Genomic DNA, 17786 nt, shown 5'->3' with positions numbered 1-17786 from the left:
AACTATGGAAAGAATCTAGATGTCCATCAACAGATGAATGGATGAAGATACATGTGATATGTGATAAAATATATATGATGGAATACTATGCAGCCATTAAAAGAAATGAAATCTTGCCTTTGCAACAACATGGATGGAACTAGAAGGTATGCTAAGCGAAATAAGTCAATCAGAAAAAGACAATTATCATATGATCTCTCTGATATGAGAAATTTGAGAGGCAGGGTGGTAGGTCGTGGCGGGGCAGGGAGGGGAAAAAAATGAAACAAGATGGGACTGGGGAGGGAGACAAACCATAAGAGACTCTTAATCTCATGGAAGGAACTGAGGGCTGCTGGGGGCGTGGAGAGGGATAGGGTGGCTGGGTGATGGACATTCGGGAGGGTGTGTGCTATGGTGAGTGCTGTGAACTGTGTAAGATTGATGATTCATAGACCTGTACCCCTGAAACAAATAATACATTATATGTTAATTTTTAAAAGAGGGGAGGGACTCCTGGGTGGCTCAGTTGGTTGGGTGGCTGGCTGCCTTCAGCTCGGGTCATGGTCCCAGGATCCTGGGATCGAGTCCCACACCGGGCTCCCCGCTTGGTGGGGAGCCTGCTTCTCCCTCTCACTCTGCTGCTCTCCCTACTTGTGCACTCTCTCACTCTCTGTGTCAAATGCATAAATAAAATCTTTAAAAATAAAATAAAGTAAGACAGAACAACCAACTCTCATTTGCATGGCGCTCTAACCCAGTGGATGTACACTCTCAGCAATTAAATACATTCCAGTGTATTCATCCAGTATTTGTACAGCTATTTTAACTTATATAGAGATATACTAATGTACTAACATATTAGGAATGCTTTTAACAAATACGGAAATAGGAGTTTCAAAAGATAAAATGAAACAAAGATATTTTTAAAAGCCCGAACACTATTAGTTAATTCTTCAAGACACATTATCCACATAGGATTGGGTTACTACAACAGTAACAGTGGATACAAATCCTATTTCATAGAATGTTCCTGACTATTTCAAAACATTTTGAACATATCCTGGTCAGATCTGGTTAGACCACCATTCTTTCTTACCTTGTCATCTGGCTAACCAAGATAGCGCACTAGACTGGCAGAAAGCTCACTCCTGCCATTTTCCTGATGTTCACTCTGTTCTCACATTACTAGTAATAGCTTTGGTTCCTGTTTCTCTACAAGAATTTTTTAAGCTGCTTCTCCATTCTGTGGGGGTTAAACCACTTGAAACAATTCATTAATATACAGGTATATAGTAAATGGCTTGAGATTATTTTCTCAATGTACCAACTGAAGACAAACCCGTGAGGGTGAGGGTGACGGTGTCCTCCCTCTCATGTGCGCCATACAGATCAAATGAAGGGTCCATGACCATCTATATAGGACTCAACCAAGCCTAATTCTCTTTTCAGTGGAAAAAAAAATGAAGATACATAAAAATTCTCTAATTTTCTTCTCAGACCCAGTGGACCACGCTGAGGTATGCATACTTCCCCTCAGAGACAACACTCTCAGCAGCGACGTCCAGCCTACTACGTTTCAGCCTACGATGGTAAATATGTGGTTGTAGGTCACTCCTTTGGATCTTCTCAGTTCACATTTGTATTCTTGAGCAAGAAGTGCTTGCTGAGCACTTCCCATTGGCCAACCATCATTCCAGATGCCCTCAGTACTGTAAAGAAATAGGAGTCTGGCACCTACATTCAGAGAGTAAAGAGGCTCGCTGGGGCACACAGAACTTCAGATTTCCATTTGCTCATATAATTGGGTTTTTTACTTGAAGAAATATATTTTAAGTGCATGAAAGGAAGTATAAGTACTTTCTTTCACTCATTCAGCACATCTTGACCACCCAGATATGTGCTACTAGTTCTAGGTGCTGGGGAGATGGAAAGGTGAGAAAGATACAGTCCTTGATCTCCTGGAGCTTTGAGCTGAACAGGAGAAACAAGGTTAAGTGCATACTTAATAACGTGGCAGACCCTAGCACCCAGACGCACATGCCGGACACTTCACCAGAAGGAGCATACCCCAGACTGAGGGATAAGATTCAGCCTCATGAGAGGAACAAGATTGGAGCCAGGCCTAAAGAATGGAAGGTTTAGAAGTGTGACGCAGGAATATGAACTCTGGACAAGCTAATCAGCAATAGCTTATTTATTGGAGAAGATGGCGAGCAGGGTCATCACTCACAGAGATAGGCAGAAAGTTCTGCCACAGAGAAGACAATGCAGGTAGCTAACAGAGCCCAGTGTCTGGAGTGCCAAAGGAGGCGAGCCTGGGACACAAGGTCAGTATGTTCTTCCACCTTAAAATATGGCTTCCCGGGTTTGAAAGGTGTGGTGGAACCACGGGTGCACATTAGAAAACGGTCTATGGCTAGGAGACACACTTCCAGGGGTTCAGAAGCTATTTCCTCAAGGGCACAGTGATAAGCCAGGCTCCCTGGGGATGCTGGTAGGATGGGCCCGACGGCAGTGGCTGACAGTGGGTGGCGGAAGAGGCAGTGCGGGGCACGTATGCTGGGGTTGGAGGAGCGTGGGCGCCCCCACTACAGGAGAGGTGTTACTGGGCCGGTCTCACACACAAAGAAACTCGAGGCCCCGCATAGTCAGTGCATCTCCAACTTGCTAGGATCACATGAGGTGTTTAAGAAGTCCAGATAAATGCCCAGGCCACTCCAGAGCAACGACATCAGAATCTCTAGGGTAGGATCCAGCATAAACACTGTGTTTAAATTTCTCCCAGCTAAGTTCAGTGTGCAAACAAGTTGGAGACCCAGCGTAATAAGCGATGGAGTCTACACCAGACGGAAGTGGGTCTAACCCCAAGGGCTCTGTGCTTTTCCCCAGGCCACACGGTGATAAATTAATGCCTCTAATTCAGCACAGATTTCCTGGCCAGTCAAAAGACCCCAAATGCTTCGTCCGAAGAAAGAATAGTGTGTGAGGCCTTCATGGGCAAGGCATTGCTAAGAGGATAGCAAAACAAGACCTGTGAGAGTTGGAAGATGGAATGCAGGGAAGCTCGCACAGCAAGACAATGGCACTGATGAGCTGCTCCGGTGGGTTATAAATACGCCGACAGAACGCTGGGGAGCCGGGCTTCGGAGTGCTAATATCACCACGCCAGAAACAGATCCAACAGTAATGACTGAATCACTGCCACTTAATGCTCAGATATATCAAAAAAACAAAACAAACATCATATTCAGCAACAGTCCTTGAAAATAACACATAATATCTTTTTTTTTTCCAAAAAGCATTTTCAGCAGTATGGTAATTTCCCCAAATGGCAATAAATAAAGCGGAGGAAAGCAAAACATCTCAGGAGAGAACCCACCATTAAAAGAACAACATGAATTCATTTCCCAAAGCCTCTGACTGGGAAGAGTTGTGTTTTTTTTTTTTATTTAAAGAGGCTCTTGCTGTCCCTTGTCAATTAGTAACAGCTTGCATTTATTTGCATTCATTAAGTGCCTTTTCTGATCCTCATGGCACTGTGATGGGATGGTTATTATTATCCTCATTATCAGATGAAGAAAACAAAGGTCAGAGTTCGAGGGACTTGCAAGTCTGTGGCAAACACAGAACTAACCTCTGGTCTTCAGATTCCAGAGCTGGCCTATGCTCCTCTAAGTCAAACTACCTGAGGAATGCCAAACAGGTTCTTCTCAAAGGTTCTCAAAAGCCAAAGGGATCTTCTTAAAACCTAGAGACTGCTCAAACGTACACCTAAGGCAGAGGTCCTCAAAGTGTGTCCCCGGACCAGCAGCTTCAGCATTGCTGAGAACTTGTTAGAAAATTCCTAGGCTTCACCCCAGATCTCATCAATCACAACTGTGGGATGGGACCGAGCTGTCTATATTAACAAGCCCTTCAGGAAGTGCTGATGCTTGTCAGATTTGAGAACCACTGGTTTAAGAAAAGTCTATCTTCTCCTCTTTCTGCACACATAGCTGAACCAGGAATTTCTAAATTCCAGATCAGTGCTTCTTAAACTTTAGTGTGTATATGAACCCCCCTGAGGAGCTTACTAAATGACAGATGATGATTCAGTAGGTCTGGAGTGGAGCCTGATTTCTGCATTTCTTTTTTTTTTTTTTAAAGATTTTATTTATTTATTTGACAGAGAGATCACAAGCAGGCAGAGAGGCAGGCAGAGAGAGAGGAGGAAGCAGGCTCCCCTAGAGAGCAGAGAGCCCGATGCAGGGCTCGATCCCAGGACTCTGAGATCATGACCTGAGCCGAAGGCAGCGGCCTAACCCACTGAGCCACCCAGGCGCCCCTGATTTCTGCATTTCTAACAAGCTGGCAGGCCAGGCCTGTACTGGTCTCCATGGGTCATACTTTGAACAACAAGGCCCCAGATGACCCTCAGCAGCACTGAGCCCAGTAAGAGGTCCACATAACAGCACATTTTCCAGGCAAGCCTCTGCAAGCATATGTCCAACGAGAATCATCTCACTTCAATGTACATTGTGCTTGCTTTGTATTAAAATAAAACTGAAGACAGAAAAGATCAGAGGCTTGGATAAATCTCCAACGGTTTGCTTTCAGCCAGTTTGCTAAAAAAAGAAAGAAAGAAAAGAAAGAAAGAGAGAGAGAGAGTACTGATGCAGATGATCTCCATGAGGCCAGGCCTTGCCCAGAGGAAGACCCCAAGCAAAATCTCTCTAACCCCATCCTTCCTCAGCCTCTCCCCTCCTCCCACTTTGCTCCTCAGACCAAATTAGATGGTGAACTGTCTGAGGCATCTGCAAGTCAGGAGTCCGGGGAGAGCTGCGGGGAGGACAGAAAGGGAGGGACATCTGCAGCACCTCTCAAATAGTGATGTGCTAGTAAATGTTTCACAAATGGCTTTCCAAGAAAAAAAAAAAAAAACTTGATTTGTAGCATTTGCCAATTTCCGTGGTGTGAATATTCCCATTTCAAACTGTTCACATGAGCTCACTCAACACAGAGTTAGGAAGAGACGGGCATAATGTGAGGGACCCAGCACATCACTGCATCTTCAGTCCCTTTCCACCTTGAACACCAACTCCTTGTCCCCACAGGCAGCCTCCAGCTTGGGCCTCCAAATGGCCCGGCCACGACCACCTACTCCCTTGAACTGCAAGGGCCAGTGCAGCCTCTGGAGCCACCTCCGGGGTCAGGGGAGAGGGTCTTGTTGCTCCCGGTTTTGTTTTGTTTTTGTGCCTGGCACCACAGCCTGCCAGGGAGGCAGTATCACCACCCCCACAGCCACTCCTTGAGAAAGAAAAGCCCAACACTGCCAGGTCAGCAGGGGGCGCGACACAAGAGGGGAAGCCGCAGTCAAGCCGTGACCCGCGGAGACCAACCCAGGATGGGCTGGAACCCTGGAACCCAGGCAACGCTAGGGGAACCGACTATGGGCAAAACTAGCAGCGAAATGTCTGCAAAGGATCTCTTTTCAATACCGGGACTTGTGTGCCAGAGGCAGGATGTAGAAATGAGGGCGACCAATTTAGACTCTCAGTTCTACCCCCTCTTCAAAGTCTGTCCTGCAGAAGTCACTTTACCTCAGTTTCCTCGTCTATAAAGTGGGAACAACAATTTTTTTAAAAAGATCAAAGGACACTGTTAGGCATAATGGTGTTTAACATGAATCGGTCTTCAAACCCAGTGATTTCCCCCATAAACACTAACTGAAAGATTCTTCAGGGGCGCTTGTTAAAATTCAGATTCCAGGTCCTCACCCCAGAACTGCTGTTTCCGCCTCTATGGAGGAGGGGCCTTGAATTCAATATTTCCACCAAGGGTCTGAGGTGACGCTGCTGGCGTTACTGGTCTACAGAGCACACTTTGTTTTTTTTTTCGTTGTTTTTTTTTTTTAATTTAAATTCTAGTTAGTTACCATATAGTGTAATACTGGCACGGAGCACACTTTGAAGGGCAAGGCTCTCCCCCACACATCCACTAACCTACCTCTAGATTCAATTTTCACTTAGAAAATTTGTATAGAATCGCTGCTTATCTCTAAATGGTAGAATTGTAAGTAAATTTATCATTTCTTCTCTCCCTTTTCTGTACGCTTTCCTCAATGAACACATACTGCTTTTATCATAAAATATCATCTTAAAAGGAAAAGGAGCTCTTCAAAGGTGTTTAAGTGTTTCCTTAGGTAGGGATGGACGCTAAATTTTATTCCTAGGACTTCTGCAGGCATCTTTTTTCTTTTTTTTTTTTCTTTTTACATAATTCCTGGCAAGACAGCCCTGAGTCCAAGTAAGAAAATACGATTTTTAATCGTGGTCTGGCAACTAGCTTAGGAAACTGCCTTTGTAAATCTACTTGACCTTGCTGTGCTTCATCTTCTGTAGTCAAATCTGAAGGGCTTCATGAAGATATAAAATTCTCTTTCATGGACATTTTTAGGATCTTCTTGTCTATAGTGCTAAAGTAGCAAAGCAACCAATTCTAAAACATTCTTTAAAATATGAAAAACCATGGGGCAACTGGGTGGCTCAGTCAATTGAGCGTCTGCTGTTTGGCTCAGGTCATGATCCCAGAGTCCCAGGATTGTGCCCTGCACTGGGGCTCCCTGCTCAGCGGGGAGTCTGCTTCTCCCTCTGTCCCTCCCCCTGCTCCTGCTCTATTTCTCTCTCTCATTCTCTCTCTATATATATCAAATAAATAAATAAAATCTTTTAAAAAATAATAATAAATAAGTAAAATAAGAAAAACCAAGGGTGCCTGGGTGGCTCAGTCAGTTAAGGTTAAGCAGTTCATTGTCCACTGTGTCCCACTCTTGATTCTGGCTCCGGTCCTGATCTCAGGGTCGTGGGATTGAGCCCTGCAGTGTGGTCATGCTCTGCGGAGAGTCTGCTTGTCCCCCTCCCTCTGCTCCTCACCACCACGCCCCCATGCCACACACGCGCTCTCTCTCTCTCTCAAATAAATAGATAAAACCTTTAAAATACATATGAAATAAGAAAAACCTGACAGTTCCTGAAGTTATTTCATCAGTGCAATTTTTCTACAGCTCTCAGAGTACTCTTATTCAACACAGGTCCTTCACTATATTGCAACAAAGTGACTTACTGCTGAAAAGAAAGCAGGAAAAAAAGCAGCAAAGGGCCAAGAATGAACTGGAGAAAAAGAGATGCTCGTATAGAAATCTCAGAAAATAACATCATTATATAAGTAGTTCCTAAAAGTAGGAAATAATTGAGGCTTTCAGAGAGAAAAATATGGAGAAAGGCCAAAAATAAGGGGCAAAAACATTGTGTATCTGCTGCTATCATAGCAAGTAAATGACACCAGACAATGTTTTTGGCCAATTTGTCACAAAGGGCACCACCATTTTCCCTAAAACTCTTTTGAGGTAACTTTCTTTAACAACAGGACTCCAAGGATGTGAGAGGGACGGCCTGATAATTTAAAAGGAAAAACAAAAGTCATGGTAAAATACACAAGAAAGCTCTTACTTCTTCCTCTCAGAGCCCAATATCCTAAACAAATCCTTAAAGTACTGTGGGACACGGACGACCACGTTCTCTGAGGGGCCAATGTCTTTTAGGCCGGGGTAGAGTTTCACATCGATGACCTTCTTGATGTAGCCCAGCCAGTCAAACTGAGGAGAGAGACAGAAAAACACAGAGTGAGGGGACATCTGCTGGGCAGCAAGCAAGGAGAAAGGCAAAGACAGCGCTGAACACACCCCACGGCCTGTAATTTCTGACCAAATAGTTAGAGATGTAACTGCTCAACTCTAGAAAAGAAACAACTGGTCACAGGCTACCCAGACCTACCGCCTGTATCACAGACTTCCCGTGCGTTCTGTACCACCTGCCCGAAGACAACACATTCCCTCCCTCCTCAGCTCCCCAGGCCCTCATTCTTTCCCTTCCCCCCACACTCCTTTCCCCCCACACTCCTCTCCCTCTCACGCCGGCCCTCACACCCCGCCCCCAGCCCCCCAGCTCACTGCACTCTTCACTCAAGGATACACAAGGATGCCTCAGGCCAGGCTACGCTACCGCTACCGGTCTCCCCTCTGGGGCAGCTTTACTTATGCAGGGGGAACTAGGAAAACAATATGTGTCCCCTCCAGAGCATCACTCTCTTGGCATTTTTAGCTGGCTACCCCAAAAGTCATTTCCAGCCTTTTTTTTTTTTTTTACCTCCCTTGCCCGCATCCACTACTGAAATGGAAAACCAGTTACTCAATCGTAGCCTCCCCTGTAAGCAGGGATGGCCACAGGCTCCAGTCCTACTTAAGACACAAAGGGAAGACATCTGGGAATATGCTGGAAAGGCTTTGGCATTTTTTCCTGGTAAAACAGAGAGACCTAACTATCACTGGCCCTTCCCCTTTCTTGCTGGCTGATGGCAGACGTGATATGTGGAGCTACCGTAGCCACCTGGCAAGCCTGAGTCATCAAACGGGAGGTCAAAAAGCCGGCACACTAAGGAGAGTGGAATGGAAAGAACAAACGTGGCTCTTTGACAACACTGTTCAACAGCAAAAGCAACACCAACAAGCACCTACATCTAGACCTCTGTCATGTAAGAAAATGGGCTTCAAGCGTTTAAGCCACTCTTGGAAGGGTTTTCTGTCCCCCCACAGGAGGAAGCACCCTAACGCACTGGCAGGGGATATTTTAGGTGGTGACTCACGAACATGATGAGAACCACTAAGACTGATGGTAGGTTTCACAAAGGCAAAAATTCATACACAGAGGATGTACAATGGCTTGTAAAATGACCAGTTAAGATAACATTTCCTAGATCATTTTCACCAACCTGGGGAATCATAGCACTCAGCTGGGAAATGTTCATTTTGTTGTACATGGCCTCGCTGGTTCGGTTTTCATGTGGAATCATTATCTGTTGGAAAGAGACTTCGGTTATTTTTTCAAATGAACCATTTCTTGATGCGTGACCACCTTCTCTATGTGCCAAAATACCTGCCAAGTATCATAAAGCTTTTCAAGATTTTGGTGCAGGGCTCCACTTGGGAGAGAGAGGGGAAAAAGCCGTCACTTCAGGCAAAATTAAGATGAAGATAATAAAAAGAATCTTTCCTGTCCCGTTCAGTGTGAAACACTGCCCTCAATCCAAAAATAACTTCCTAAATCCATTCCTCACCTCTAATGTGGATGGATAAAAGTCTATTCCTGGCGCAGGTCTGACAGCCAAACTGACATTATGCAACTGAGACAAACATTCCACCTCCACCTGTGGGATCCAGATAACGACCCAAAGCGCTCATGAACCACAGGCCACCCCTTCATCCCTTGGGACACATTTTTACTAAAGAGCACTAGACTACCTGGATACCACTGCCATCTGTGATCATTCTGTTAACAGCTCATTACATTACCTCCCCTTCCCTCTTCCCTCTGCTTTCTCCGACCTTGAGACCCACCCCTGTCACCACTGCTCGAGGAATGAGTTCAGTTACCACTCAAACACATATTTGCAAGTCTACATCTCCAACCTTCACTCTTGACACTCTTTCTTTTCCCAATACTCGTGCTCCTGGCCACTGTGCCAACACCAAATCTAAGCTATGTTGAATCAAAGAAAAGTAGCAATGATTATCTTCCTCAAGGGCCATCTTAATCACTTCTGTGGACAGGAAGTAGCTCCCCATAGTCCTAAACCACACCGTGCTCTTAAGGTCCTCCATCCTCTGGTTCCCTTGCATTAAACTTGCCACCTTCTACCTCACACCTCACACAGGACTCTCCTACCCTGGCACCCCCATCCACCATCACTACTCCCATAGTTTGAACTAAGATTCAAGACTTGGCCCAAATTCATTTTCTCAGTCAAGCCTTTCCAATTAAACTCTACTTGGCTCCAATCACAAGGGCCACTCGATCAATGTGCTCTCCCTTTGTGAACACTTCTCTCTAGCTGGTATTGGTTAAATGCACACTTCCATGGCTATATTTCCAAGGACGTTTTTGTGCTTGGCTAGGCTGTCCTGTCTCTCTAGCTTCAAAAGTTTCCCTAGTACTATGTGTTCCACTAATTTTGAATGGCCTAGGGGTATAAAAGATGGAAGGAAGAGTTACCGGCTGGCCAAAAATCCATGCACCACAGATTTTTGAAGACAAAAATCCCACAGGGCTGAGTGACGGATATCTGCCCCCTCTTTTCTATTCTTCAGTGCCCTCGGCTTCTCCCCACTCACCCTCCACAGGAGAGAGTTCATGAATCTTTCAAAAACCTTCCTGGCTCTATCTGAATCATTGCCTCAGAGAATCTCCATACTCCTCCCTCCCCCTACTAGGGCTCACAGCCCCAGATTGAAGCCCTTTGGCCTCAGAGCTGTTTTCAGCTCCCTGCCAACTACGCCCCCCCCACACCCACCCCATGGATTTGTCACTTCATTTAGCCTCTCAACAATTCCCAGTCTTGCCTCAGCCCAGCTGTTTTTAGTTCCCTTTTTGGTCCAAATCCCTGGCTCAGGGCAAGGCCTCCCCACCGATGCACCAGAGCTTCAGTCCAAATTAGAGCTCTGGGTCTCCTATTTGCCTGGGAAGGGAATCCAGATGGCCTCTAGACATGGCTCAGAGGCCCAGTCTTTGACTCCAGAACATCTGCAGCAGTGTTCACACAGCCTTCAAAGGTGACATGCATGAATGAACTTTCTACTCTGCAACTAAGAGTTTGGAGAGATGTATGCATGTACATCACTGCAGCTGAGAGAAACTACTTCCTCCTGACCCTTATCAATCATCCCTACTTCATACCTCAACACCCTCCCACCACCTCATCAAGCACAAAACCAAGCAACACCTGGACTCACATCCAACTAAGGGTTTCGCATTTGTTCCCTCTGGTCCTAAGAATACACAGGGATTTTGCACTTTGGTTCTTCTACCAAAGAAGTTATGTTCTGAACAAAGTAAACCTGTGAGAATTTCTCATTATTTGCCCTCAAGTTTGTTCTTGGGTCTCTACCCTGAGCCTGCACTTAAGGCAACTTACAAAGAACTGAGCATGTGCCATAATGACATTTAAGTGGGGCAAGAAAAGAATAAAAAACGGGGTTAGGTACAAGGAAGCACCAGAATGGCCGCTAAACAATGCTTACGAGCATGTCCTCTACACTTTCTACATCCAACTGTATATCCAGTATTAAGAAGGGTGAACAGACTTCCCAAAGCCCCGATTTTAGGTCAGACCGAGCCTGAGTGGAACTGGTATAAAGGGTAAACTAAATGAAAAATAACCTTCACTCAAGCCAAATCAATACGGATTTATTAACTAACTATTCTTCTATAGGAACCACACAGAAGTCTTTCAGGAAAAGGTAGTCAGAGGATCTCCCAGATGCTGTTCTTTGGCCACAGCTGGGTGGCATATGGCCCTTGGACTTAAAGCAGGGAGGCAAAAGGAAAGAAGAGCTCTTCTTTCTGTCATGGTTCTTCTTCCTGTTCCTTTCCAGAGGGGATGCTATGAGCTCTACCTTGGACCCAAAGGACAATGCCACAGAATGTCATTTTTATATATATTTTCACTTATGGTATACTTCTTTTAAAATAAGGAGAAGGAAAAAAAAAAGAATTTACATTAAGACTTACCTCGGCTATCTTAATTTCCAATCTAAGCACTGACTTCATGTCATGCTCCGCTCGGGAGCTATTAGCTCCCAAAAGCACAGCCGTGTCCACCATGAACTTGTAAAGGGCATCCCGATACTGTAAGAGATAAAGAAGCAAGTGACCATGACAGCCTATTAGAAAGTACGTTTCAGGGACAGAGAAGAGCAAAAGCAGCAGGTGGAAGTAAATGCTCTTCAATATCACTCTATACTCAGGCATGAGGCAAAACGAAGCATCCACCAACCACTTCAGGACAAAGAAGAGTGGCAGCTACTGGGGGACTGCTTCCATGAGAGACAAAGATACCAGCCACCAAGGATCAAGGGAACTAGTTTTCTGGCAACCAGTGATATTATAGATACATGAAACATCTCCAAATAAGCCCAGAATGGAAAGTTAAAGGTCAGACTCCTCTTTCCAGGCAATGAGGCTTTAATAAAATAATGGGAAAGAAGAGTTGCTAAAAGCAGGAGGAATGATCCATGAAGACTAGTGGAAACTGATTTATTCTCTTCCAGCTCAATGTACCCACCTTCACACTAAGCAATCAAGGACCAGTGACTGCAGCCCTATGTCTCTTCAGTTTTGTATGGATTTTACAAAGTTCTCCTCACTACTCAGGGAAAAAAGAAAGAAGAGAGGAATGATAAAGAGAAACCCAGCAAATAGCAAATACAGAGTTTCCCCTCTGCATGTTCATAAACCTATTTTCAGGCTATTCATATGGCACTGGAGAGGGAACTTTCTCTGTGGAAACTGTAGAATCTTGTTGAGGGTAACCTCTCCTTTCAGACATATTTGTGAGAACTCAATACACCACATCATAAATTATTGCACAGTTGTGCTATGGGACTAAGATTTCCTTACATCTTGATTCTATATGCTATTCTTGCTATGCTTATGACCTTGAGACTTATACAGTGCTTGGCATATAGCAGGGTCTTAATAAATATTTGCTAATCAGTAAGCAAGCTTTGCAAATAATCTTAATTAGAAACGATGCTTTCTATGTCCCAACTCAAGTTAAGAAATTATTTATTCCATTAACACATGTATAGGATGTCTTGCTAGGCATTCTGTGCTTACGGGGGGCACAGATGAAAAAATTACATAATGCATGAGTCTGGTTCTCAGTGTGTAATCCAGTGACGGAGATAAACATGAAATTACTAACTGCAGCGTTAGAGACACCAAAATCAGTTCCTTAACAAAGCTGCTAAGTGTTTGGGAACTCAAAAAGTAGAGAAGAATTCCAGACTGGAGAAATGAACACAGAGCACTGGAAGGAGCAGTGAAGAGCCCTCCTGTGAGGTGCACAAGCTGCCTTTATTGGGAGAAAAACAAAAGTAAATAAGGCCGCAAACATGCTCTAGGATCACATCATGAAGAGGCCTTGAATTCCCTCTAAGGAACTCGGAGCCTAGCGTGTGAGCAAAAAGCACACTGGGAGCTACGCTCTGAAAAGAGAACTTGTCCAGTGGTGCTGAGGAGGCAATGAAATGAAGGGGAGGAGGTAACAGTTAAAAGCTACTTGTAGTCAAGACGAGAGTTAACAACGAGCACCTAGAGCAGTAAAGACAGAGAGGGGGACCAGAGGGAACAGAGATTTTGGAAGTAGAATCCACAGGACTTGACTGATTGGTTACACGGTTTCAAGCCTGGTTGCTGATAGAGAGGTGACTCCAAAAGAAAGGTAGGTGCCCGCAGACTGGCAAAAGTTCCTTCTATCCACTGTTGAACAATACAAACATGCCAATCTTCTTTGATGAGTGTCCTTACCCAGGAAGTTGCCTAAGATCTTACTTAGCTTCCTGCCCTCTAGAACCTTCTAGATACAAGGTTTAGGATCAGCAAAGGAACAGGGACTTCCCTTGGGACCCAACACTTCCCAGTCTAAGTTCTTACATTCTTAGGCTGGCCCAGAAACCAGTGAACTCCCTAGTCAAGGATATCCTGGGTCTGGGGCTCCTTTGGAAATTCAACCATGTTTCCAAAATGAATTTAAAGTGTTAGGAATGAAGCAGCTCTACTCCCATCTCCAGGAAACTAGTAGGTTTCCCAGCCACCCAGGCGCCCCCCATCTGGCTCTCATTAACCTTGGATTAACCCGTGGCATCTGTTAAGAAAACAGATTCCTGGGTCCCACTTCAAGTCTCCTACAGGGGCCTCTCCTGGGCTGCAGCCCAAGAATCGACATTTAACAGGATATTCCCGGTGATTCTTAAGCCGTACGATTTGAGAGCCACTCACCGACTATGTGAACCCAGGCAAATCCCACACTTTACTTCTGCAGTGTACAGTGAGCTCTCTACAGTTCTAAGGAAAGGCCGCAGGCTCATTTCTGGGTTGCTTCATGCGGGTGTGCTCTCTCCCCAGCTCCATCAGGCGGGCATGGAGCCTTGATGCCCAGACTTCCCGAAGAGAGGGAGTGCCATTTGTCTGAGTGAATAAAAAGCCTCTGCTTCCTGCATTGGCAACATGGTCATTAAACAGTCACGCTGTTCATTTCCAATAAAGAGTCAGGGATTTTAGAACAATTTATGAACCCAACAACAGTCTGACAAGGCACAGTGTCGAATATGAGGAAAACTTACGGACTTGGCTTCTGTGGTATTATCCAAGTAGTCTTCCCTCACAGCTAGGGAGAGAGTTGCTTGGTCCAGCTGTTGAGACGAAACAGAAAGCATTCTAATAGAAATTCTTACCAACCACTTTAACAATAATCATGGAATCTGCATCCCAGGGAGAGTCTGAGTCTCTGTCACCAGTACAGAAACCGTTCCCTGCACTCAGAGCAACAGGCAATACATACTTCAGCAGAGACAGAAATTAGAAAGTATCAGAGACTGGCCCCTGCTTCATGGATTCTAACCCTTTTGAGGCTCTACCAATACTGAATAGCATCAAAGTTATCTGAATCGAAATAGGTCTTAGAGATGTTTTGGTTTTCCCCCTTCTTGTGGAGAAATGAAAGCCAAAGAAATAGGTGACTTTTCCAAGGTAACATGGCTGGGCAGAGCTCAGAGGAGAATCACTGTCTCCTGTCACCAGATCCAGTATTCTCCACACTGCAGTATTTTACAAAAATCCCAATCCAGAAAGAGTTGATTAATCAGATTTTCTGCCTCTATACCCCTAAAATATTGTGCTGCATTGATTGATTTTTTTTATTTTAAAGGAATCAAATAATTCTGCTTTAAAAAATCTCTGCAAAATTTAGAACTCTCTCTGGAAAGTTTAGGATAGGTGATAAAAATACAAATAATAATCAGACAACGAAATAATCTGAGTTATTATGGAAAAGTAAAGCATAATTTCTCAAATTAAACAATTTCACACCTTAAAGGCAATCAAAGGGGAAAAGACAGTCTTTTTGAAGAATGTGTTAAAACAACTGGACATCCATTTGCAGAAAAAAAGAAAAAATGGACCTTGACCCATACCTCAGATCTTACACAAAAATTAACTCAAATTGGATCATAGACCTAAATGTAAAACTTAAAACTATGAAACATCTAGAAGAAAATACAGGGGGAGCTCTTGTGACCTAGGGTTAGACAGAGTTATTTTTTTTAAAGATTTTATTTATTTATTTGAGGGAGAGAGAACACAGAGGGAGAAGAAGAAGACTTCCCACTTAGCAGGGAGCCCGATACAGGACTTGCTCTCAGGACCCTGAAATCATGACCTAAGCCAAGGTCAGACACTTAACCAACTGAGCCACCAGACTGAGCCACCCAGGTGCCCCTAGACACAGTTATTAGACATAGTACCAAAATCACAATCCATAGAAGAAAAAAGAAATTGGACTGCATCATCATTAAAAAATTTTGATCTGTGAGTGACACTGTCAAAATAAAAAGAGCTATAGACAGAGACAAAATATTTGAAAACTACATATATGAAAAAGGATTTGTATATAAAGAGCCCTCAACATGCAACAGTAAGAAAACAATTAACCCATTTTAAAAGCAAGCAAAAGGGGGCGCCTGGGTGGCTCAGTGGGTTAAAGCCTCTGCCTTCGGCTCAGGTCATGATCTCAGGGTCCTGGGATCGAGCCCCGCATCGGGCTCTCTGCTCAGCGGGGAGCCTGATTCCTCCTCTCTCTCTGCCTGCCTCTGCCTACTTGTGATCTCTGTCTGTCAAATAAATAAATAAAATATTTAAAAAAAAGCAAGCAAAAGATCTGAAGAGACAATTCACCAAAGATATGAAGATGGAAAGTAAGTGCATGGGAAGATGTTCACAGCACTAATAATTGGGAAAATGTAAGTCACAAACAAGACAATACCACTACCTGTCATTACAATGGCAAAAACAAACAAACAAGTAAAACCGGACAATGTAAAAGCTGTCTAGGAGGTAGAAAAACTGCCTCAGTTGCACACTGCTGGTGGGAACACAAAAGGGCAAAGCCACTTCAGAAACCAGTTTGAGGGGCACCTGAGTGGCTCAGTCATTAAGCATCTGCCTTCGGCTCAGGTCATGATCCTGGGGTCCTGGGATCAGGCCCCGCATCGGGCTCCCTGCTCGACAGGAAGCCTGCTCCTCCCTCTCCCACTCCCCCTGCTTGTGTTCCCTCTCTTGCTGTGCCTCTCTCTGTCAACAAAATAAATAAAATCTTAAAAAAAAGAGAGAGAGAGAGAAACCAATTTGACAGTTTCTTAAAAAGTTAAACATACACTTATATTTGACCTAGCAATCCCACTCCCAGGTAGTTATCTAAGAGAAATAAAAACTTCATGCTCACACAAAAACCCACATGTAACTCTATTCATCATTGCCAAAAACTGGAAACAACCCAAAAGTTCTTCAACTGGTGAAAGGATAAACTGTGACACACTCTGGAACAGTCATCAGCCATAAGAAGGAATAAACTACTGATACATGGAACAACACAGGCAAGTTTTACTCACATTCTGAAAAAGGCAAAACTACAGGGACAGAGAATGGTGTTTAAGGATGGGGAAAGTGGTTGACTACAAAGGGGCAACATGAGGGAATTTTGTGGGTGGGTGATGGAACTGTTGTGTGACTCTATGCACTTGTCTAAACTTATAGGGGCACGTGGGTGGCTCAGTCGGTTAAGTGTCTGCCTTCAGCTCGGGTTATGATCCTGGCATCCTGGGACGCAGCCCCCTGTCTTTGGGCTCCCTCCTAAGCGGGAAGGCTGCTTCTCCTTCTCCCTCGGCCCCTCCCCCAAACTGTGCTCTCACACACACGCATGAACACTCTCTCAAATGAATAAAAATTCTTTTAAAAAAACCCTTACAGACACATGCATCACAAAAAGTTAATTTCATTGTATGTAAATTTAAAAATAAGTATTTTTTTTTTTAAGTTCCAGAATCTTCTCTAAATCTATGGCTTTTCTTTCTGGAGTTTCAGCAACTGCCTAGAGACTGAATAAAACAAATCCCAACAGCAGATTTTCTAATTTTAAATCTGATTCACACAGAAAAGTTAAGTCAAATTAAGAACATACAAAATCTAAGTAACACCTCAAAAATTAGTAGCAACTGAACAGAAACTGGATCCTACATGCCTGTATCATTAATTTATGTAACTCCACATTATTTTTATCTATGTATTCTAGTTCTTTATTTTACTATATCTCAAATATTTTCCTTTTTTTTAATATGTAAGATTGGTATAGGATCACAGTTTTCCATGAGGATCTCCTTCATATGCAACAAATACTACAAAGACCAAGTTAAGAACATGGAGGGCATGGGGAGATGGAAAGGAGAAGGAAGTTGGGAGAAATCGGAGGAGGGAGATGAAGCATGAGGGACTGTGGACTCTGAGAAACAAACTGAGGGTTTTGGGGGGGTGGGGGTTGGGTGAGCCTGGTGGTGGGTGTTAAAGAGGGCACTATTGCATGGAGCACTGGGTGTGGTGCATAAACAGTGAATTCTGGAACACTGAAAAGAAATTCCAAAAAAAAATAAATAAATAGAAAGGGTTTAAAAAAAAAGAGTTAGTGATGTTATGAAAATTCAAAGAAAAACACTGCTCTTCTTTCAAGGAGAAAAAGAAAAGAAATTTTCATAACATCTATCTTGCCTGCATGTATTACTAAAATCCTTAAATTGTTGTGTTCAACCATCTTCTCTAATTGGCCCCACACAACCACATCATAAACCAGCCTGGCTTCATCCTACTAAAACTCCCAATCTACCA

General features: G+C 44.0%; 1 protein-coding gene across 2 annotated transcripts in view; it reads right to left on the bottom strand.

Moving 5' to 3' along the window:
* LOC111150495 (phosphate regulating endopeptidase homolog X-linked) overlaps positions 1 to 17786 on the bottom strand; it is a 204913-nt gene that overhangs the window by 139093 nt on the left and 48034 nt on the right. For both annotated transcript variants that reach the window (XM_022507971.1, XM_022507972.1), the window contains exons 6-9: positions 14198 to 14266; positions 11583 to 11699; positions 8788 to 8871; positions 7470 to 7615 (exon numbers count right to left, since the gene is read on the bottom strand). In XM_022507971.1, coding sequence (XP_022363679.1) covers positions 7470 to 7615; positions 8788 to 8871; positions 11583 to 11699; positions 14198 to 14266 — 416 coding nt within the window. The remainder of the gene's footprint in view (positions 1 to 7469; positions 7616 to 8787; positions 8872 to 11582; positions 11700 to 14197; positions 14267 to 17786) is intronic.

The sequence above is a fragment of the Enhydra lutris genome, unplaced genomic scaffold, assembly GCF_002288905.1.
Source record: "Enhydra lutris kenyoni isolate GAN:26980312 unplaced genomic scaffold, ASM228890v2 scaffoldscaffold23, whole genome shotgun sequence".
Taxonomy (NCBI): Eukaryota; Metazoa; Chordata; class Mammalia; order Carnivora; family Mustelidae; genus Enhydra; species Enhydra lutris.
Note: the sequence above shows the minus strand (reverse complement) of the source record. Positions and strands in the feature narration are given on the sequence as shown.